The sequence below is a fragment of the Schistocerca gregaria genome, chromosome X, assembly GCF_023897955.1.
Source record: "Schistocerca gregaria isolate iqSchGreg1 chromosome X, iqSchGreg1.2, whole genome shotgun sequence".
Lineage (NCBI taxonomy): Eukaryota > Metazoa > Arthropoda > Insecta > Orthoptera > Acrididae > Schistocerca > Schistocerca gregaria.
Window position 1 is genome coordinate 380,560,392 of NC_064931.1, and position 24,141 is coordinate 380,584,532.

The 24,141-nt window shown below is 38.3% G+C and overlaps 1 protein-coding gene across 2 annotated transcripts in view; it reads left to right on the plus strand.

The window, feature by feature from the left end:
• LOC126298872 (crossover junction endonuclease MUS81-like) overlaps nucleotides 1-23,319 on the plus strand; it is a 198,028-nt gene extending 174,709 nt beyond the window's left edge. For both annotated transcript variants that reach the window (XM_049990387.1, XM_049990388.1), the window contains exons 10-11: nucleotides 4,409-4,522; nucleotides 23,007-23,319. In XM_049990387.1, coding sequence (XP_049846344.1) covers nucleotides 4,409-4,522; nucleotides 23,007-23,237 — 345 coding nt within the window. In that variant the 3' untranslated portion in view covers nucleotides 23,238-23,319. The remainder of the gene's footprint in view (nucleotides 1-4,408; nucleotides 4,523-23,006) is intronic.
• The last annotated feature ends 822 nt before the right edge of the window (nucleotides 23,320-24,141 follow it).

The following is a 24,141-nucleotide window of genomic DNA, read 5'->3' on the forward strand; positions in this document are numbered from 1 at the left end:
TTCAATAATACTTCCACACCATACTGTAGCAACAGTCAGCCAACCACTACCATGCAAAAAAGAATCAGCTTCATTAATAATAAGATCCAGTACAGCACTAACAAAAAAACATGGTCCATCCACACTAGTGAAAGATCCAATACTTTTCAATGTCACTTTATTCTTTGTAAGCTTGGCAAAAGTAACATTATCAATAGCCTCATATAAAGCAGCGCGTGAACACCGACTCCTCCTATAACGATGCATCTCGTAAGTTGTTCTAAGCAGTCAGGAGCCCGATCCAGACTGTAGCTGGCGGGTTGCTGTACACCTGGCGTTCTCTGCCGAAGCCAACCCCACATGTTTGAAAGCACCGTGTGGTTACTAAAATTGGAGATCACAACAGCAACTCACTGATTTGTGTACACAGATTCCAGCAGGCTCCACTAGGAGAATCAGCATCACCCTCCAGCAGTGTTTGCATCCAACTACGGCACTGAGAGCATGGCACTACACTGCATCTGCAAATCATGTGACACATCACAGAAATCGTTCCACTGGATTATTTAAGACGCTGCAGGACTGCTACTCGACGGCATTTGTACACACTCCGGACTGTATGCCACCTGCATCCTGCACCCCATCTGTCGATAGTGTTCACCACCAGCAGTTCCATTTTAACCCAGGATTCTGACAAAACATCAACCCAGTGCGGCTTACGACTCCAGCTGGACTTGAACCTAGATACTAATCAGACTCCACCTAGGACATTGCTGCCTGAATGGGCCCGTTGGCACTCTTGTGTCCCAGCAGTTACTGTTGGTTTGAGCATGACTCCCATCAACTGCCAATGCTCTATCGACATCCCACCGGCCTGCCTGCATCTGACGGAATATTGCTTAGAATGTCACCACCTGCTGAGACCATCAGCACCTTCATGACCTGGCAGACGCCGGTGAGGTGAACACGAGTCTCCCATTGGCAATCAGCACTCTGCCAACATCCCAACAGCCAGCCTGCTCCTCGACCAAGCCAGACACCACCTAGGTCTTCGACTGGACGCCAAATCAGAACCCTGAATTGGAATGCAGTTTGAAAGACTTGTTTATGCTGTCCTTGCCACCACATAAGGACAAAAGACATAAAAGTTGGCAATGGGATGGTCCATCCTGCCACAGTGCTCCAGTTGGCGACAAGACTGTTGACTATGATCCCACACAACTCACCTCATCCATCGCCACTGTCCTGCCCGACACCTGCCCTCCACTGGCCACAACTGATTTTGCTTGCACTTTTGGCCCGAACTTGCATTCGTGGCCACCTAAAATTCCTTCCTTTGAAGGGTGGCTCAAAACCCAGGACAGGCAGTTAGGCTTACATCAGCATTCCCAATTACTCATCTGGTACTGTCTTCTCTAGAAGCTGCTGCTGTGATCGAGCCTATTGGTACCACTGCATCTCCAGCCAGCTGCCCTTCATTCGAGCCCCTGTCTCTTAACAGCCACCAGAGCTCTGGCGACGTCTCACCAGACAGCCTTTGTCTGGCCACATTGACAGTGTCCCATTCCACACTGTGCTTTATGGTCAACATTTCCTGTCTCTTCACGTATAATCTTGTTGCTGGCTTCTAGCTGGGACTGTGAGCTCTTTTTGCTTAATTTGAAACAGCTCACGTCTGGAACTGCCCCCTTAGTCAGCAGCATGGCTCTCCCTTCCACCTCCAGCTTGGTTCTCCTTTCCACTGCTGGTGCAACTCTTCCTTTGATTCACTCACACTGTGGGCTCTCACTGGCACACAAAGTCCTTCACCAGAAGTAGAAAACTCTCACAAATTCACACTAACACAAGTCACATGGCCACACTCATTTCTGGACCGTGTGTGTGTGTGTGTGTGTGTGTGTGTGTGTGTGTGTGTGTGTGTGTGTGTGTCCTAATTCTGAAGGAGCGCTTTGTCTGAAAGCTGACCATTTCTGTCATTCTTTTCCTTTGTGCCTGTGACTCCATGTCTTCCCTATGTGGTGAGTAGCAATCTATCATTTAAATGATGTTGTTATAGCCTCAATAAAAGATATATTTTGTTGCTGTTGTTGGATCTTCAGCCTCCAATTGATGCAGCTGTCCACTCCAGTGTATCCAGTACAAGCCTCCAGATCTGTGCATAACTACTATAACCAACATTCATTTGAACCTGTATACTTCAGCCAAGCTTGGGTACCTCCATAGTCTGTAGTTAGGTTTGTTCTTGAAATTTGTCTTGAATAAGGGAATGATGTGTGACCCCCTTGCAGTTGTCGGTGGGACACTGTAGCCCAAGTTTTCTGTGCTAAATAGTAGTTGGAGCAGGGGCCAGCTTTACTGGGTCTGCAATGCAGAAAATCCATTTAATCTTAGTACATTGTTTTTGTGTAGAAATATGCATTACTTACAGTTTCACATGTACAGATACACAATGGGAAATGAAAAATGAACACCATATTTGCATCACATTGGATTAGCAAATGTGGTAAACATACTTGTGTGGTTCACCAGTTGCAAATAAGATAGTTGAATTAATTTTTGTTAGATGTTATTGTGCGCCAGTGAAAAACCATGTAGTAATGCCTAGGAATTTCTCAACATTTTAACATTACATTTCAGTTGTTAATGTTATTGAATGAGGTGGCGCAGTCATCACGGACCATTTATTGTAATCTGGACATTGAGTAAGCTAGCATCTTTCATGACACCTTGTGCATCTTACCTACTTTTAGTCCTGTGAACAGATTCTGCCTTGATGTCACTGACCATTGTTTGTAATATGTTGCCCAAGATAGTGGAAATTGCTGTGTATATGGCAGCAACATATGGTATCAGCTCTGGGTATCATGGTGTTGGAAGCTCTAGTCTACAGTGACTGTACAACATTGCCCTTTATCAGGAGAATAATAAACAGAGCAGGGCACTTGCAGCCATTTCACTGTTGCTCCTACAATTGTGGCAAGATGTGCACTTCTAGTGAGACAGTGCCAGTGCAGCCACTTCTTGTATTGTCCAATGAGGTTACTCACATCCATCAATCAATTGCAACAACATCACAAAGCATAAATGGTATGAAACTGTTTCCCAAGGTTAGTAAAACATCTCTGTAAATGCCTATACAGGAATGCATTCCAGTTAGGGAGGCTATACAATAGAAAAAAATTTTTGCCTGAAACAGTCTTATCACCAGGTGGATGAACGTATAATTTTGATCACTTAAAATATACAATCTTTATAATATGTGAGTAAAACTTCATTCTTGAGGGCCACGGCTTTAGCGTATTCATTTTTTATTTTCTGTTTGTGTATATTTGTCTCACTGTTTGCCAGTCAGAGTAATTATAATGGTTCTTGCTTAGTAGAAAAGCGTGAAAAACAGAATTCACAATTTCAGCCTTCACTTTGTTCTGTTGACATGATACTACTTGCATAGTGTTTCTCATGATTGTCAGTCCATGTAGCTTCAGTTCACTAAAAGAAGATTTTCAGTGAGATGGCTGATGGGAGTAGCTGAATAAATAAAAATGAAATTGCATTGACTGCCATCAAATACTTTCCAGTTGGCATTAATTTTAACTAGCTCATTATTTAATGTGTCTGACATCTCAATGGATATCATTTTTTCAAACACAGTTCCATAGAACATTTCAGAGATCATTAACTCAGTGTGTAATTTCTGCTTTTGTAGATGCAGACACCTTAAATGTAGTTTTTTGTGCTACCTAACACTGGCAGAAACCAGCAGGTAGTTGATACCTGTCAGTGTCATTCAGTTTCTACCTTTCAAATTTTGTTGTCAGCCGTCTGACAGAACTTTCTTGGACTGTGCATATAGTACCTCAGATTGGGGAAACATCAATATCACAACAGTCCTTCAAGCAATTTAAGGAAATCACAGAAAACAAACCAAAACCAAAGGAAAGTGATTTCAATGCAGTGGAAGACTGCTGTTGCAGCTCATATAGCAAATTAGTTAAAATTTTGCTATTGAGAATGACAATACATTGAAACAAGTTTTTACTTGTCTGTGGTTTGATGTTTCACATTCCCATTAAATTTTGAATAAATGAACTGATGCCAATAAGTGGAGAAAACTGCATGGCATTCCATGTGACCACTGGTGTTCACTTTCTAAGGATTCTGCTTTGAGACAATCATCTGCTGTCCCTGAGAAAATCTTGAATAAGTAGAATGTGCAAACCATAGCCACAGAAAATATTACTGATATTACTGTAAGAATTAAGGAATAATTCATCCAATTCACTGCTTCTACTGCTGTCATTATGAGTAATGTCTGTTGTGATTCATCACTTACCAATGTGTTTACGATGCAACAAGTTATCCTTACTGGCTATTGACACTTATTTTTTCCTCACTTCTTTGTATTAATTACCATTGTTGTTTTACACAGGACAAGATGATTGTCAGTTGTCCCAAGGAACATCTACCTCCACTCTTCCTCGCATCGGACACTGTATCGCTTATGGCATTCAGTGACTTCAATGGTGCTGCAAGGAAGAAAATGGTGATTACACAACATATAATAGTAGATTTGCATTATGTATTTTCTAGTTACTTTAAGTAATCTGTCACTGTCGAAACCAGTTTAATTCAATTCATTTATCGTAGTCTATTTACACACTGCTGTCAGCTTAAAAGAATCACTTCTTAATTATACATAGTATTTTGAAGTAGATGCCCTATGATTCTTATTACAAACATGACAGAAAATCAAGTTAAATCAAGAAAATATCTAGGTGCTGCAGAAGTTCAACCTCATGCTGCCAACTTCTGAAAGTATCACCATTTTTAAGTCTTTGTTTGCCTGTCCCTGGTCTTAGAAGAGATATTTACTATAATGTCCTAGTAACACGCATTATTTTTTTGCCAAGGGAAATCACAGTTAAAAATTAATACATTCATTACTTTTAATACACATACTGTTTTATCGCTGTTGGGTTTACAAATGAGATTTCCACTGATGTACAGGACTGATACTTGTGCATGTCACTTCACTTCTCAGATTTGAATCCATAAAACTTATTGACTCTCCCAATAAGGGGAGTCACAGTTAAAAATCACTATATTCATTAGATCTAAAAAATACTGTTTTATCACTGTGGGGTTTACAAACGATATTTTCAATGATAAAGAGAATTGATACTTACTCACAGTCGTGTCACTTCTCAGATTTGGACCCATGTGACTTACTGATATTCCCAAGTACCTAAACCCCTACCATTAACTGTCACCTTTACGTGTAGTCATTATTTAAGTACACGGGTCATTTGAAAGGTATTGAGAGTAATAGAAATCCTAGCTTTCCATAATCTTATGTCTACATATTTTAAAGGTTATTTTCTTTATCCAGAGGGCAACTCATAAGTTGTGCTTGGATTTCTCAGTCAATAGATAATAGACAAAGGTTCTGTGTTCAAGTCCCTATCTAGCAGACAGTCTTAATCAACCAGAAAGTTTCTAATTTTATTTGTCACATCTACTTACATAGCTCCAAATTGAATAGCATATCTCCATGGTCATGGAACATGTCAGTAACTGAAATTAACATCAGAAAAGTTAATAATAAATAAAATGAATTTTACATGTATCAGGGTGTATACAACCCGGGAGATCTGGAAAAAAACTGGGAATTTTTTCATCCATGAGAAAATCGGGAAAAAACCGGGAATTTTTCATTGTTTCAGTTTTCCGTTAAATTTTTGTAATTTTGACTGGTAAGAACTGACACTCTAACAAAGGATATTACTGTATCCCACTACTGCAGAATAATACTTCAACAATAAAATGTAAACGAGAGAAAAAAACGAAAATAACTTAAATTGCAAAGGAAATGCACCATATACAACAACGACACACAGTGCTCTTGCAAACGTCTGCCAACAGCTAAATGTGTCAAAGGCTTTAGGAAGACTATGCAATGCTTGATAACAACAAATTGCCTCCTATGAGTGTGAGGTCACAACTGTTTACATTAGATTCGATCTAGCAGTTAGGAGTGGGCTCATGTGCATGAGCAGTTGAAGTCAGGTTTGAGTAGTAGATTCTCCCTCTTCTGGTTACAGGAGTGTGGCTGTTGGCTGTGCAAGCAGTCGCAGCAAGCAGCTAGATGCTAGTGGGAAAAGGGGGCGCCAAATTCATATTTTTGAGGAAAAAAAACTTGTTTCACAAAGCGCCTAGAATCCAGCACACTTTGGTCTATCGATTATTCATATGATTTTGAAACGCATCCCTGTTGGTTTTTGAACATTGGCTCTGAGCACTATGGGACTTAACATCTGAGGTTATCAGTCCCCTAGAACTTAGAACTACTTAAACCTAACTAACATACAAACATCACACACATCCATGCCCAAGGCAGGATACCAACCTACGATCGTAGCGGTCGCCCGGGTTCAGACTGAAGCGCCTAGAACCACTCGGCCACACCGGCCGGCTTTTGAACATTCTTGAACACATTTTAAGTTTATTTCTGAATGAATCATAAGTTGATGTCTCTGTCAGGAGAATCTTCGTCACATCTAGAAATAAACTTTCTGCAGACAAAACGGGACGGGGCTATACGAGCTGGATGGGGTAAAGCCGAACGGATGAAAGCCAATCGCTGTCTGATTATGTGGTTGATAGGGTTCGCGAATGATTAGCGTTGTTATAATTACTAGCAAAATCCATAGATTGAGACTACCAGCATGAAATAAACGACTAACAGCAATAACAGGTGAGAAAGATTATGTATTATCTTGTCGGTGTATCCAATAAAATGAAATTTTGCCAGAAAATTTTTGGCCAGATCGGTACACTAGTAAGGAGCAGTTGTACAGTCTTCAGCTCGCAGCCTCTTAAATTCTATTCTGGAAGTAATGCGGAAAACGTGTTGTAGGAACATGTAACAACGCCTAACCAGAGAATAATCATGAGAAACCTAAAATTGTGATTCTGGCAGTGTTAATCGGCGAACAAATTTTGACAATGGCAGGAATAGCTACAGAATTGGTGATGACAAGCTGTTAGAACGAGGAAGGAGAAGAAACGGACATCTCACAAATTATGGAAGACTAAGACGATTCCAAATTTATATAAATATTTCGTAATATTACTTTTTGCTCTCACGCTTGAGAAACTGGCGAGTATAAATGAAATGTGAAACTATTTCCTGACAGAGCTTTTTGCTTGTAGTAGGCCTAATAGGCATTTGATATTGGTGCTATGTGAATTATATTCTGTCGTGTTATAAAAATGACTATTTGTGTCAAAACAGCCTCATTTATTTGATGTGTGTTACAAAATTGCTGCAATATTAGAAAGGCCTATTTTATTTTATCTAGCAGAAAGTGACAAAATAGACATAAAAGATCAAGAAACCACACCAGTCTTGGATATTTTATTTGTAGTAACAGCTTTTTCAGTATTAGATAATGACCTTTTGATTTTTCATGTAGCAAAATGTTTGATGAACTTTGATGAGGTAATAGATTCTTTTGCAGAAAGGAAAGCACGACATGTAAAGCTGTAGCAAAATTAGTGAGAGAAAAATGCTAGGAGCTAAGGATTGAAGAAATGTGTACTTTCTTGCTTGTCTCTTGTCTTTATTTTATGTATCCTGTATTTAATTTTATGTCACACAAAACAGCAAGTTATTAGCTAATAGGCAATAAAGAGTGCAAATTTTCTGAATAGTTCTTGTTTTCCGATTACAAATAATCCCATCCGCTATTAACTGTGAGATTTTTGTTTTTTTAAAAAAAGAGGGGCAGGCTGTCAAATCGGCCGACTGGGAGCCGGAGAGGCACCACAGGACAGTTCAGTTTCCACTGTCCTGAATATAGTTTGATGGCATCCATTAGAAAATACACACATTTCAATTCCACAGAGCGAAATACAGTGACGTGTGGTAGAAGAATGCTGTGTGAAGAGGCATGGCACTGCACTTCGGCACACTTAAGACCAAATAACATGTCTTAGGTTTCCTCGAACACATATGTTTTATGTTTCAGACTTTTCAGATATATGTGTGCTACAAGATGAACATATTTTTGAAAATTCGATTTTTTTAAAGTATTGACCCGCTTAACAAATATCGTAGATCCGTGGCTGATCTGCAAAGCAGTCTGAGTTATAGTGGGTAGTCTCCACGTGACCTGTGTTTACATTTAGTGATTTTGCTGTTTACCCTCGCGTCAAATGAAAATCAAATGGCAAATGAAAACCAAATGGATACCTGTGGCCGGGAGCTATAAAGTGAATTAAAATACATTCACATAATTACTGAAGGCTAAAATATGTTTTTAATTTAAGAGTTTATTTTATTTTCACCTTTCTGACAGTCAAGCATTAATTGCCTTGCAGAACAATGAAGTTATTTTTGTCTGTTTGCTAATGAAATTTGACTTTTATTAACTTTTTCCGCAGAGGCAGTCAATGTATTTGAAACAAAATGTTTAATTCCACAGTACTGGCTAGTTTCAACTGTTTAATTCCAATAAATGCTTAATTCCACAGTACTGGCAAGTTTCAACTGTTCGCTGCATTTCAAGTGCACGTTTTCATCTTCTGGCACGTATGGCATTATGCCATAATAAAGAACCAAACATGATATAATACAGTACTGATGCTCTAAGAAAATTTACATCCCTAAAACCATACTGAAAAGCTTAACATCAGGTCGAGGTCTACTTCATTGGGAATCTGGACATACGAATGTGCACGTTTTAGTAAGGTTCACGAAATTCCGATGCTCTTGCAGTACCCTCTGATATCTTGTTTCTTTTATGACAATGTATGATCTTTCAATGTTTTACATGTACGTACATACGGGATCCCTACGTCATGGTAGCTGCGCAAGCACGGCGTCGCCTGTTATCTGTGCTCTCTGACAACTGCTGAAACTAACCTATTTCTAACAGGTCATAGGAAAATATTGCCAATTGTGATTTGAAAAGCGTTACTTTCAAAGTAAATATCCTATAAAAATAATAAAAATAAAGATCAGACATTTATGTCATTATTAAAAATTCTACTGGCGCATTTGTGTGATATATCTTAAAGTGTAACAAGCGCAAAAAAAAATCAACATTATATGCGAAAGCTTAGCTTCTCTTACAGCATATTAACCTGAGAGACCAATATTATATGTGAAAGCTTATCTTTTCTTGTAGCAACGCTATGTATATTAATTTAAACTATTAACTTTCCCTGTTTGTGTGTTTGTGCTACTTAACAGAGATATTCTTGTTGGCTGGCTACATCACGTGTCCTATGCTCTGAATATCCGCTGTCATCGGCTGGCAAGATCACCTGACATGAGCTATGACTGGGTTAAAAAAGCTCATCACAATCTCAATTTCAATTATTCAGAAAGTAACATGCGGCAATTGATGGAATTCCAATGTATACTTTCGTAATACAAAAATATGCAGTGTACGTGTTGCTGCACATCAAAGATACTTCCAAAACGTGTCTTTTTTTTCCCTGAGTTTCATTTTCTAAAGTGCTGGGAAAATCTGTGCTGGTGTATAAAGCCATAACCATTCAAAGGATTGATAAGTTTTGCAGTTTTGAGGGAAAATACACTGAGACTTAACACAAAAAGTGTGTTTTCACCCAGTAGAAAGTGTATTTTTGAATGGGAAACCCAGCAAAAACTCGGGAAATTTTTTTCCTTGTCCGCATATACACCCTGATGTATACTACGCAGATTACACACTGCTAGCATATATTAGCATATTCAACAATATAACGCATGAATCTGACATGGTTTTTTCCAGGAACTCATAGACAGAATGAGGAGGAGTGTACCATAAAGATATTCTTCAGTTTTAGACACAGAAGTGCAAGAATTACTGCTAAGATGTTTTGAAATTCTTGTGGTAACATATTGAAAATGGATACAGCTTAATACTGTAGTCTTGTCTGCACAAGAATCATTCTGCCTGTATTTATTGAATGAAAGCTACTAATTCTTGAGAATAAGCTCATATTGTTAACAAACACCAGTAAAGAAAACATACATTGAAAGGCCAATGTCAGAAATCCCAAACTCCTGAACAGGGGTCACCAAGAGGTTGACAAACATAAATTGCATGTTGCTCAAATTGCCCTTTCTGAGCCAAAAACATCCTTTATGAATGGGAACAGTTACCCCTGAATATAATGCCGTATTTCATAACCAAATGAAAATAAGCAAAGTAGACTAATTTTTGTATTGGAATATCACTTATTTCTGATACTCTTCTAATGGTAAGTGTAGCAGCATTCAGTTTCTGAACAAGATTCTGAACATGGGCTTTCCACAACAGCTCACCATTGTCCTGAACACCTAGGAATTTAGATTGTTCAGATTCACTAATTATATACCTATTCTGCATAATCTAAATGTAAGTTCTTGTTGAATTGTGTGTTAGTACTGTGAAAACTGAGTTTCTGTGTGATTTAAGATCAATTTATTTTCTGCAAACCATGATCTTATGTCTTGGACTGCAGTATTTGTATTTTGTACTCAATATCCTTCACTACCAAGCTGGTGTCATCAGCAAACAGAAATATTTTAGAATCACATGTCAGGAATGTCCTGAAATCAGACTTCGGGTACATATAGATAACAATAAATAGAAGTCTAGCTACAATAAAGTCAACTGATCCTGAACAACTTCCAATGACCTGTTCAGTAGATTCAAATGGTATACCATTTTTCATGTACATGGCTACTCCTCCACTCTGCAAACAGCTCCTTGAAATATAGCCAGTTAATCTGTATCCCTATATAGGAATCCTCTGAATTGTCACATTGTTCAAGTTGTGCTCGGATATACCAATATTGTTCAGTTCACTAACTTTATCTCTAATACACTTATATTTTGGTGAAATTTGGTAAATCCTTCATTACTTTGATACCTGACCTTTTTTTGAAGGTGGTTCCTTTGTTAGAGGCACTTTCATTAAGCAAGAATACCCATCAACTGGCTTGAATCTAAAAAAGATGGAGCTCTAACACCAATTGCTATAGGACTTTTCCCATGAGTGATCTCATCACCCACCACTACACTGTCACCTTTAAGCTTTGCCAGCTTCCCCTTCCTATACCTATTGATGTGCAAGCCATGCCTTGTGAAACTCAATGTATTGATAGACTCAACTGGCACCACAGCATGAAAGTCATACCCAAAGTCATCTGTGCCATCCCAAGCCCCTGTAAAAAAAAGTCTGACTGCTATATTAAGATGAGGGAAGTCATGATGCTAAAACAGCTGTGAGAGGTGCAAATTTGTACCACCAGTTTGAGTAGCTTTCTTTTCCAGATCATCCCCAATGCCATACTCCTCTCTGTCAAGACTATTTCCAGCTCCACTCGTGATCACCATCTGATCCTCTTTTGTGAAATTCCAATGTATCCATAACCTGTGCCCACACCTATGACATGAGAACCAGCTAACAGCAAAACCTCCTTCTTTGGTATTGAATTTACAACTCACTTAGGATTCTTAACTGTTGAGGTGTGCTGCATATTTCCTGCACCTACACCTATAACCACAAGAGAGGCGTCTGTATTAACTATGACAGGTAGTCAAATGTGTTGGTGATACACAAAATGAAACTATCTTAACATATCCTCCTAGCAGCATCCTTACCAACTGCCAGTTTCCAGTCTCCAGCCCCCTTTTCCCTCTTCATCCTGTCTGGTTCCTCCCATGTGTTTTATAACTGCACCGGAAGGGCACAGATCTTAAGCTCCTGCTCCTTCATTAACCTATTTTGCTATATATCCTTCAATTCCTGGAGATTTGGAGATGATCTAACTAGAATGCACACTGCCCTATCCCGTGCGTCCCCCACCCTCCCCCCACCCCCATGAAAATACGTTGCGCAAATCTCACACTGTAACCGACTACGGTCAAACCTATGACAAAGCCTGCACTTCTCACTTATGGTAAAAATTTTACTGATATTGAAAAGAAATGTCTACTTTACCTAAGATATGCTAATGCAGTAAAACAGTTTTATAAGCTAACTGCAATGATTTAAATTTTACTCCGTAGAACAAATGTAACTACAGCTACTAACGCTACTGCTCCACTGTTTATACTACCACTACAAATACTTCATGTGATTACTTGCCTAAAACAAAAATGACACATGTTCACTGGAATACTCATCAGAATTGAACACTATACAATGAGCAAATTTTCTTAAAGTTATGTCTAAAGTTATTTCACAAGAAATAATAAGAAATCCCAGTTTAAAACTACAAAAATTTATAGTGAGCTGCAATGCATAAACAAATTATCAGTTCTTAGCTTTCAGATCCGCTTCAACTGCTAACTGCTCACCCCAGTCAGCTGAGTTACTTCGATGCAAAATGTAAACACACTCCTGGATAACAGACCGTTCAAAACAATAACAGAACAAGGTAGAGATGAATTCAAATCAATTACTTTTAGAGGAAAAATTATCACAAACAGCCACTAAAAATATTTGAAACCTAAAACTATTTTTAAAAAAGTGGAGAGCAATTTTAAAGCAGCCCACCACCTGTCCCCCATGTTTTAAGTACTGATCATCGGAGGGGAGACAGCTACTTCTGAACACACAAGACAATGCTTGCTGGTGGTTTCTTTCAATTATGAAAGAATTGTTCTGCTAGATATTGGTTTTTAAGATGGATGTAGAAGTGTTTATATCTGGGTCTCCTCAAGAAATGAACGTAGTTTGGCCACTTTGTGAACAGGAGCTTCATCGTGGCATTACAAGAACTCATGCTGGACAATATTTGACTTCTTCCATTGATTTCTGCATAATATCTTTGGAAGGCCTACCAATCTGCTGTTAATGTTGTAGGTAAGATGACCTACTGTAAAGAAATATATCTTCACTTTTGTTGAATAAGGATCATTGTTGGGGATCCAGGATTTAGTTTCACATCTGGGTAGTCAAATTGGTACACTCATGTCTCATCAACAGTTACAGTTATACAGAACTATTCAGATGTGCCACATTAAGCCATTTGTCCACAGAACTCCAAATATTGATTCATTGTTGTTGTGTTAAGTGGTATGGTTTTAAAGAATGTCAAATTTTCCGATGGGAGGATACTTTTGTAAGGTCATAAAGGTAGCTGTTGATCCAGATCTGAGAGGATGCTAAATGTGTTGGAAGATGGGGATAGTGTTCTTTTCACTTACTCTCTGAACACACACACACACACACACACACACAATTATCTTTAAGAGGTGGTCATTGGAGGAGCAAGTCTCCAAATGGAAAATGTAATTGTTCAAAGCAGTTATTTAACCTCAAACCTAGCCAAAGCATAAAAAAGTGACTGAATAATATGTGGAGTGTGACAGCGATCATAAAGCAGTTACTGCATTGATGATTTCAGCCGTAAATAGAAATATTAAAAGTGGTAGGAAGATTTTTCTGTTTAGCGAAAGTGACAAAAAGCAGATTACAGAGTACCTAATGGCTCAACACAAAAGTTTTGTCTCAAGTACAGATAGTGTTGAGGATCAGTGGACAAAGTTCAAAACCATCGTACAATATGCGTTAGATGAGTATGTGCCAAGCAAGATCGTAAGAGATGGAAAAGAGACACCGTGGTGCAACAACCGAGTTAGAAAACTGCTGCTGAAGCAAAGGGAACTTAACAGCAAGCATAAACATAGCCAAAGTCTTGCAGACAAACAAAAATTACGCGAAGCGAAATGTAGTGTGAGGAGGGCAATGTGAAGGGCATTCAGTGAATTCGAAAGTACAGTTCTATGTACTGACTTGGCAGAAAATCCTAAGAAATTTTGGTCTTATGTCAAAGCGGTTGGTGGATCAAAACAGAATGTCCAGACACTCTGTGACCAAAATGGTACTGAAACAGAGGATGACAGACTAAAGGCCGAAATACTAAATGTCTTTTTCCAAAGCTGTTTCACAGAGGAAGACTGCACTGTAGTTCCTTCTCTAGATTGTCGCACAGATGACAAAATGGTAGATATCGAAATAGACGACACAGGGATAGAGAAACAATTAAAATCGCTCAAAAGAGGAAAGGCCGCTGGACCTGATGAGATACCAGTTCGATTTTTACACAGAGTACGCGAAGGAACTTGCCCCCCTTCTTGCAGCGGTGTACTGTAGGTCTCTAGAAGATCGAAGCATTCCAAAGGATTGGAAAAGGGCACAGGTCATCCCCATTTTCAAGAAGGGACGCAGAACTATAGACCTATATCTCTAACGTCGATCAGTTGTAGAATTTTGGAACACGTATTATGTTAGAGTATAATGACTTTTCTGGATACTAGAAATCTACTCTGTAGGACTCAGGATGGGTTTCGAAAAAGACGGTCGTGTGAAACCCAGCTCATGCTATTCATCCACGAGACTCAGAGGGCCATAGACACGGGTTTACAGGTAGATGCCGTGTTTTTTGACTTCTGCAAGGCATTCGATACAGTTCCCCACAGTTGTTTAATGAACAAAGTAAGAGCATATGGACTATCAGACCAATTGTGTGATTGGATTGAAGAGTTCCTAGATAATAGAACGCAGCATGTCATTCTCAATGGAGAGAAGTCATCCGAAGTAAGAGTGATTTCAGGTGTGCCGCAGGGGAGTGTCATAGGACTGTTGCTATTCACAATATACATAAATGACCTTGTGGATGACATCAGAAGTTCACTGAGGCTTTTTGAAGATGGTGGTGTGGTGTATCGAGAGGTTGTAACAATGGAAAATTGTACTGAAATGCAGGAGGATCTGCAGCGAATTGACGCATGGTGCAGGGAATGGCAATTGAATCTCAATGTAGACAAGTGTAATGTGCTGCGAATACATAGAAAGATAGATGCATTATCATTTAGCTACAAAATAGCAGGTCAGCAACTGGAAGCAGTTAATTCCATAAATTATCTGGGAGTACGCATTAGGAGTGATTTAAAATGGAATGATCATATAAAGTTGATTGTCGGTAAAGCAGATGCCAGACTGAGATTCATTGGAAGAATCCTAAGGAAATGCAATCCGAAAACAAAGGAAGTAGGTTACAGTACGCTTGTTCGCCCACTGGTCGAATACTGCTCAGCAGTGTGGGATCCGTACCAGATAGGGTTGATAGAAGAGATAGAGAAGATCCCACGGAGAGCTGCGCGCTTTGTTACAGGATCATTTAGTAATCGCGAAAGCGTTACGGAGATGATAGATAAACTCCAGTGGAAGACTCTGCAGGAGAGACGCTCAGTAGCTCAGTACGGGCTTTTGTTAAAGTTTCGAGAACATACCTTCACCGAAGAGTCAAGCAGTATATTGCTCTCTCCTACGTATATCTCGCGAAGAGACCATGAGGATAAAATCAGAGAGATTAGAGCCCACACATAAGCATACCGACAGTCCTTCTTTCTGCGAGCAATACGAGACTGGAATAGATAGGAGAACTGACAGAGGTACTCAGGGTACCCTCCGCCACACACCGTCAGGTGGCTTGAGGAGTATGGATGTGGATGTAGATGTAGAATGGTGCCCTTACCTCACTTCCTTTCGGCAGCCGGACCCTTCAGCAATACATTTGCCAGATTATTGCTATCACATAACATTCTTGGATGTGCAACAATGGATTTAACATTTTTGGAAATGTACCAATGGATCAGAACAGAGTAATTATCAAAACTTTCTGGTTGACAGCAGAAATATGTTGAAAGCTGTGATAATGTTGTTAGAAGTGAGGATAAACTCTTGCAAGAGCACCACTATTACCGTGCAACTTAATTTGTAAGAAATACTTGCCAAGACCCATCTTATGATGATTTGGATCTAATTTGTGCCTTTACATTATGCAAATTTTGTATTGTGTTGTATACTTCTCATGAGATGTCCATCTGTGCTTGCAGTGATTCTTAATCATGTTTACACTAATAAAATAACAAACTGAAGGGATTGTTTTGGAGTTGGTGGCTCCAGTACACATTCCTGAAATTAATAACTTAATAAAAGGCAAATTAAGTTAATGATATTTACAAGTTTGGATAAAAATAAGAACTGCCTTTGGCTTGTGTCCAAATTGTGATTCCCTGCCCCGTGCCCCCTTTCCCTCACCTCTACCCAACTGTGTGTGTGTCCCAGTATACATCTGTAGCTGTGTTCAACATATTATAACTTATCTAATTAATAGTTCTGGACAGTGTTTGGTTATTAACTTCTTCCACCTTTGCATATGAGATTGCAACATAAAAGTGACCAGGAAAATCTGTGTGTTTAACTTTTCTCCTTAGTTCATAAAGAAAAACTTGTGCTAATCCTAACATTATTGAGTGGTTTCTGTGCCAGCCATGCTCTTTGTATAAGTCAATTTTAGCTTCTGTAATTTGTTTTCGAGTTGTGATAACTGATAATTTTTTATTCTTCAACTCCATGCCAATATCATGTAAGGTGTCACTGTCCACTGTAGCATTACACATCAAAGCATTGATAATTTAAGCTGTGTTCCAGATAATGGACTTGATTTGTACTGTTAACTGGTCCGGAATAGATTGATGTATATAATCAAATGGAAGCACGTCCCGAATTATGATTTAGGCATTCAATTCTTGCCATGCAGCTCTCCCTACAAACAGATCTTTCGTGCCTCCACAGTCAAATCTCTATCTGTCTGCTTGCAATAATCAGGACAGATAAACCGATCAAATACTGTATATCCAAATATCACATCTAAAAATTGCAATTTTGTCCATTTCCATCCCTACATGTGTTCAATGAACTGTCCAAGTGCTCCTCTGTTATAAGTCCAAATTAAAATATATCATCTGTATTATGAAATTAATATTGAACTGTGTCTTGGTGGGAACACTTCCTGTCACCCTGCTCAGAAGAAAGAGATGCTAGAACACTATGGTATCAGAGGAATTGCAAACAATTGGATTGCTACGTTCCTGACCAATCAGATGCAGAGAGTCAGCATTAAATACACTAATAGACAAAGCAGCTCAATAACTGAAATACTATCAAGTAATAACACTGTAAAAACAAGGTGTTCCACAGGGCTCAGTATTGGGACCCCTACCTTTCCTCCTGTATATTAATGACTTGAGCCTGAATGTTGATGCACACAAAACAATAATATTTTCTGATGACACATCTGTACTCCTCAAAGGGGAGAAACAGAGGCTGTGCAAAAAGCTGTGAACTTGGCCACTGAACAACTCAGCAACTGGGCTAAAATCAACAGATTAACTATCAACACCAAAAAGACAGCTTCCATGTACTTTCACACAACACAAAATGCAAATTCCTCTCTGCCATTTGTCACTGTAAATAACCAGCCAATAGATACTGACACTGTTTTCAAATTCCTGTGTCTGTGGGTTCAAGTTAACCTGAAATGAAACACACATACAGGAAAGGTAAATGCCAGAATTAGTACTGCCTGTTATGTATTGAGTGTACTAACATCATGCGCTAGCCTGAAAACATTAACCAGTGCGTACTATGCTTACATACAAGCCCACCTAAAATATGGTGTGATATTCTGGGGAAATTCTCCAACTGCTCTGAACACATTCAGAATCCAGAAGAGAGCAATGAGGATTATTACTGGGAGAAAACCCAGAGACTCCTGCAAACCCATCTTCAGAAAGTTGGAAATTCTTACACTGCCTTGCCTATACATTCTCGAGACTGTAAAATTTTTCAGAAACCGCATAGTACCAACTGACACCAGAGTCGTAAAAAATAATGAAAAAATGAACACAACACCAGGAAAAACACAATTTACATACAAACATTCAACTGTGTAAAAAGGGACCTTTTCACATGGGCCTCCAACTGTTCAACAGTCTTCCCACTAGTATTAAGTCCATCAAAGACAACATAAAATTTAGCAAAGCCGTTAAGTCATATTTGTTGTGTCACTGTTTTTACTCTGTAAACAGTAATCTTGCTATTTGTGTTAAATTGAAAACATTGAGCAATATAATACATTAGGATACTATAGGCCTATATTAATATATGTTAACAATGTTAACTGATATTTTCTCACATCTGCAACACACTATGCACCATCAGATCACATGGAATAAATAAATAAATACATGGATACACAGTTCAAAACATTTCTGGGGTGTTCCTCTCGAGTGTGGATTTAACTGTGTGGATCAGTTTATTTGCATACTTTTCTAAAATGATGGCCTGTAGCTACATTTGGCCTCAGTAATTAAAAAGGTAACCATAATTCCAATCTGCATGTGCACAATCCTGTTATAAATGTGTAGATTCACTCTGTGGCTATAAGAACTTCTCAGCTGTGAGTGAGATGATGCTATAGTTAAGACACTGGGCTTGGCAGTCCATATTTCCATAGTTTCCCAAAATCGCAGTAGACCAATGCTGGAGTAGTTAATTAAATGAGGGCATGGCTGATTTCTTTGTATATGTAGTCTGAAATTGTGCTCTATCTCTATTGAACTGTATGCCAGTGGGACATTAAGCTCTGAACTTTCTTCCTTTGAATTTCCTGATAGTGTGATTCTGTCATGATGAAATACCCACCTAACTGTAAGTCAGTTATGGACTTTGCAATTTTCATATGAATTCAACGGTTAATACCTGGAGCCATATTATTAATATATAGTTTAAAAAGGTAGTCTTTTCTTGGAGGGGGGGGGGGGGGGGGGGAGAGATATCTAGGCATAGCCATAAGAACATTGACTACTGCTCTCATCTGATTAATCAGGGGGTAATCTGATAAAAACTACAATAGTTGTGATCTGCCTGGTAGAACCAAAAAATCCATCAGTTGTGGTGTCCTTGATGAAAGCACTTTGGACCAGAGAATTATACTTATCACATTTAAGTGTATGATGTTTTGTGGCATTTTTATCAGAAGTCTAAATTTACCTGCGTAGATAGCTATGCATGTTAAAATGCTATTTCTGAGGTGGGGAGGTGTGCTGGCCCCATATTGAATCCGTCTGGCAGATTAATGATGAGGATCAATGTGCCAACCATCATGGGTGTGGTTTTTTAGGCAAATTCCTCACATCCTGCTACGTAAATGCCAGATAGGTATCCAAGCACCACCTAAGTTACATGATTTTCAAACATCGAAAACTTTTACATGAATATCACTACATGCAGACAGTGGACATACGCATATACCACCCCAAGGAGTAATGTGGTGGCACATGAACGGAATCCGGCCATCTCTTTAATTAACCATGCCAAATCTGTTACTAACCATGCTGACTGTGTCCCGATATGCGACAAAGGCACAGAAAAAAGAAGACTGTCAATATTAAAAATCCACAGTAATCATTTTTGTACAGTTGCTCTTAATGTAGTAATATTTTTTTCACATTCTCTTCTTATTCTGGTCTTGCAGCAGTCATGCTACAGTTGCAACTGATTGTTAAGTGTCTTTGGAAGTGGACATAATCCAGTGGCTATAGAAAACACAGACAACTAAGCATTGCATGTGTCCTGTCAAAATTTCATGGGGCTGTTGGGAAAATTTACTTGATTAAGTAAATCTTGACTGAAGTATTTTGTCTCTCGAACATTGCCTTTGAATTGAATAGATGGTGAAAGTTCCCCGGTGGGGATTCCTGGTAGCCAATGTCTTCTAAAAGTATTATTTGCATTGTGGGAGCAGTTACCATTTATGCTATAGGATTTTTCAAATGGGGAATTTTGCAACAACCTGCCCTATGGTCATGACCTCACATCCAACAACTGTTTACCTCTTCTTCCACTTGAATACAATGGCTCAATAGACAACAGTTTGGAGGTAATGAAGAAATGTAGGCCTCCATGGTCAAGTAGTTCAGTTCCAGGCAGAGATTGTTAGCACAAAAAGATTCAATAAGTTAGTGCACACATTATTAAAAGTGCTTTGAGTAAGGTGGCTGTTTTGTAGCAAATTGAAGTAGGTTTGTTGGAAACTAAAACCACCAATAAAATCTTTTTCTGATTATTATAAATTTTTATTGTCTACTGGCCATTACTTTTCTAACACATATTCTAACTTGTAAACATACGTATTGTATTATGTCGGCAATAATGAGGCAGAAGGCACAGCACTTCACTTCCCACTTCTTTTGTAATATGATCTAATTCATATACCTACTTTCAAATCCATTGTGCTTGAACAAGAGTTTGTTTCTAATTCCAGCCAGTGAAAATGGAGCATCTTCTGCAGCCAGTTTCAATTTACGCTTTACACCACTTCAAAGATATTAGCTTCGAGATGTGCATTGAATGATAGCTATCCTTATCCATTGCATTAATACAGCCTCCTTCTAATGAGTGCATCAGGTTATTACCAAACAAATTTTTAAAACTGATGCATGTATTTCAAAATATTCTATGGAAAAGCAAAAATTTTGAGTGATAAATTCGAAAAAGTCAAATCTCAGTTGGAAAACATACTTGTGGTACACTTCATTTAATATGTAGAAGCTTTCTTCACAGTAGCTTACAGCTTTACACTGTAATGTATTATTTATTGTATATACTACTATAAATATTTTTGATATTTTTTTATTTTCTTATTAGCTTTCTGTGAATTTTGTTCCATGGCCAAGGAATCTGTTGAATTGAATTAAATAAAATTGGATATCTGGGAGCCTTGAAATTAGCGTGACAGTTAGTATGAAACTTTTGTGGGCTACCTCAATGTTTAGCTACTTACAAGCCACTGTTTTTCTCTTAGATTCATACCAAATTTATTTATTTGATGCATGTAAATCACATACATGTCTGTTGTCCTCAGTATGCAATAAATGTGTAGCCTACAAAAGCCTTCCTGTGTTCCATCAGAAATTTTCAGTCATTGGTACACTTTCTGAACTTAAAACCTAGAGCTTATGTAAAATAAATTAGCATTTTTGGGCCCCCATACTCAGTATTGTAATGTAGGTCTGCTAAGGTTCTACTGGCCATTAGAAAAATTGGTTTTAGTGTAGTATTCTAATTGAGTACGGTAGACTACATCTTTATAGATGTCAACAGTATCAACACACACCTTCAGCCTCAAAATAAGAAACACTGCCACTTGGACAATTTTTTATGAGACTTCACGTGTTGCCATCAGTTTTTGTGCTTGTGGACTGTCTTCAGCCTGTCACATTTCAGTTCTTATTTCTAGAATGGCTGAATTGTTATAGGTGTTTGTTACAAAATGGAACACTTAGTGATACTGCTGGAAGCAATCTGGTAAGTTTTCTCTGCCATGACAAAACCACATATTAATGACAATGTTCAAGTCTAGTGATGGACCAGGTGGTGAGTGTAGTTCAAATAAATGTTAGCCAAGCCACTTCTGAACGGAGCTAACAGTAGTAACTGTGACATTGTCATCTTTGAAGATAACTTCCATGTTAAGGAACAACATTTCAATCCTAATGGTATACTTGATTTCCTAAAATTTTGATCTAGTCCTTGATTGTAATTTGTTTTCAATGTATGAAAATGGTACTAAAGCAACCCCAGGCAAATATAGCCCATACTATCACTGATTCACCTACATTTGAACTATAAGAAGTAGGCAATGCAACCTTTCAGCTTCCTTCAGTAACCATCATATGTCTATCAGATTTGTCACTGCAAAAAGGGTGAAGGATGATTCGTTCGTCATTATTCTGATCAGTACTGAGCACGGTGATACAGAGGTTGAGATATTGAACTGGCATTCAAGAGGCTGGGGATTTAGTTCCCCATGTAACCACTGAGGTTTTATGTGGGTTCTCTAAATTTTTAAAGGTAATTCAGATGCTAAGATGATTCCTTTCAAAAGCAAACTGGCACTTTTCTTCCCCCGTATGTCTAATCTGAGGTCGTGCTGCATTCCTAATGACCTTGTTATCAAAAGAATTCTAAACCTTAAACTTTCTCCTTACTTCCGTTGTCTGTCTTGTGCTAAGGTTTTGTTGCAATTGCAAGCTGGCAGCTGATGTTCAGTTTGTGCAGTTCCTATTGAACTGTAATTGCAGAAAGGATTGTTTAAAATTCCTATAAAATTCTGGAATCACCTGTATTGCACAAGCTCTGCAGTTCAATGTTAATATAACTTTCAGTTTTTGATATAACAGTCACTTATAGTTCATTTTGTCTACTGTATTTTGCAACTTTCTTCCTGTAAATTATGTTTGTCAATCCCATCATACCCTGATATGTTTGATACAGTGAACTTTGCTCCAACTGTCCATTGTTGGAACTCTGTCTGGTTTCCTTTTTGTGTCACTTATATTTGGCATACAACACAAAAATTGAATTAGACTGCTCGTTATACCACAATATAATTACATTTACTGAAATAACAAAAGAAATAACCTCACAGGAATGATCAGTGCTCTGGACCATGTTTTTTTCCTTTATTATGATATCTGTCTCTAAATTTGAAGACACCGTCTCTGTAATGGCCTTGACATAATTCAGCCAAAATTATTGCACCAATTGTAGTTAAAACAGTGAATTTGTTGGCCATTGGAGCAAGGGAGTGAAATGGTTAGCACAAAGGATTTGCATTTGGGAGGATGATGGTTCAGGTCCTCTTCTGACCATCTAGGTTAAGGTTTTCCATGTTTTCCCTAAATTGCTCCAGGAAGATGCCGGAATAGTTCCTTTTTAAAGGGCATAACCTATTTCCTTCCTGATACAACCCTGCCCCGAACTTTGTACTCAATCTCTATATGACCTTGCAGTCAACTCTTCCTCCTTTCTTTTTTATTAACCATTGCTTTCGTATTAGTAGTGAGACTTAATTTCCAAAAAACTAAAAAAAATCACATGAAAAGATACTGTTTGGCATCAACACCAGGAAAAGTGAACTGCATAAATTTCACGCAGCAGTTTTCTTGCTTCATGGAGGAGTTATGAAATGCTTCTTATTTGTGGCACATCCCTGTTGTGCATATTACCTTTGTTTGTTGTTCTTTGTAGAAATATTAGACTGTGTGAAACAGTGCTATGAATATGAAACTACAGCGGTTTGGAATTTTTTATTTTTATTTGTTTTTCAGCAATATACAGTGAAGGAGATGTTCATCAAACAGCTTGTGCAGTTATATGGAATGTCTGTGAGCAAGGCACTAGCAGTAGTGCAGATTTATCCATCTCCGTCAGAATTAATGAAGGCATATGCACAAGGAGGAGGAGATGACCTGCTGAGTAACATTTTATATGGAAAGACACGTAGAAAGATAGGCCCAGCACTAAGTAAAACAATTTATCAGTTTTATACCCATGTATAAGCATAATTAATTAATTTATCCAACTGGGATTTACTAGTTGTATATTTGGGGAATTAAACAATAGAGTAACATTTTGAAATGATGCTTTATATATGTTTCATTTTTGTTGTCAGTAATAATTCTGTATTTATTATTTAAACCTTAAATGTGTCATAATTTTTTTTAAAGAATTCTTGCATTGAAAGAACAGTTATATTATTTTCACTATAGCAAGTGATAAAAATATTTAAAATGATGGTTAACATTAACAAGAACTTTGCACTAATGCTGAATGTACAAGTAACATATTATGGCACAGAAGACAAATTGAGTTGAGACAAAAGTAAAAACCAAGACATGAGAAAAATTGTACTTAACTTTGGTACAATTTGAAGTGTGGCACTGGATGCCATGAACTTAATATATTGATATCTAAATAAATTTGCTGTCTCTTGGCATTCTATGATATTGCCACTGTGACTGATAGTAATATTGCAGACATTCTTGGTTGACCTGATACTCCATAATTAATGACCGTTTAGGTGGAAGGTAGTTTCCAGAGAACTAAACTAAACTAACTGCAAGCACTGACGTGAACTATCTAACTGTTGGTTCAGAACTGTGTGGCTGCCTGTGGCACATCATGTTTTGTGCCTATCAGTAGAAGAATTTCCATGTCTGCCTGTACAAGGTGGAAACAGTGTTGTCCACAGTTGACAGTGTTTTCTTTGGCATGTTGTAAGTGGATGAGTATGGTGAGCTTGAGGATGTGGCATGGAAGCAGAAAGAGGTCCGGATTATGAGTGCCATCTGGAGCCTGCTGCTCAGAACTGAGATGCACCAGGTGAATGGTTGTTCCTTCATGGTGGCAGCCTCTTGTGGTATTTTTTGTGCACAACACTGGGGGAGGAAGCTGGTGAAATCA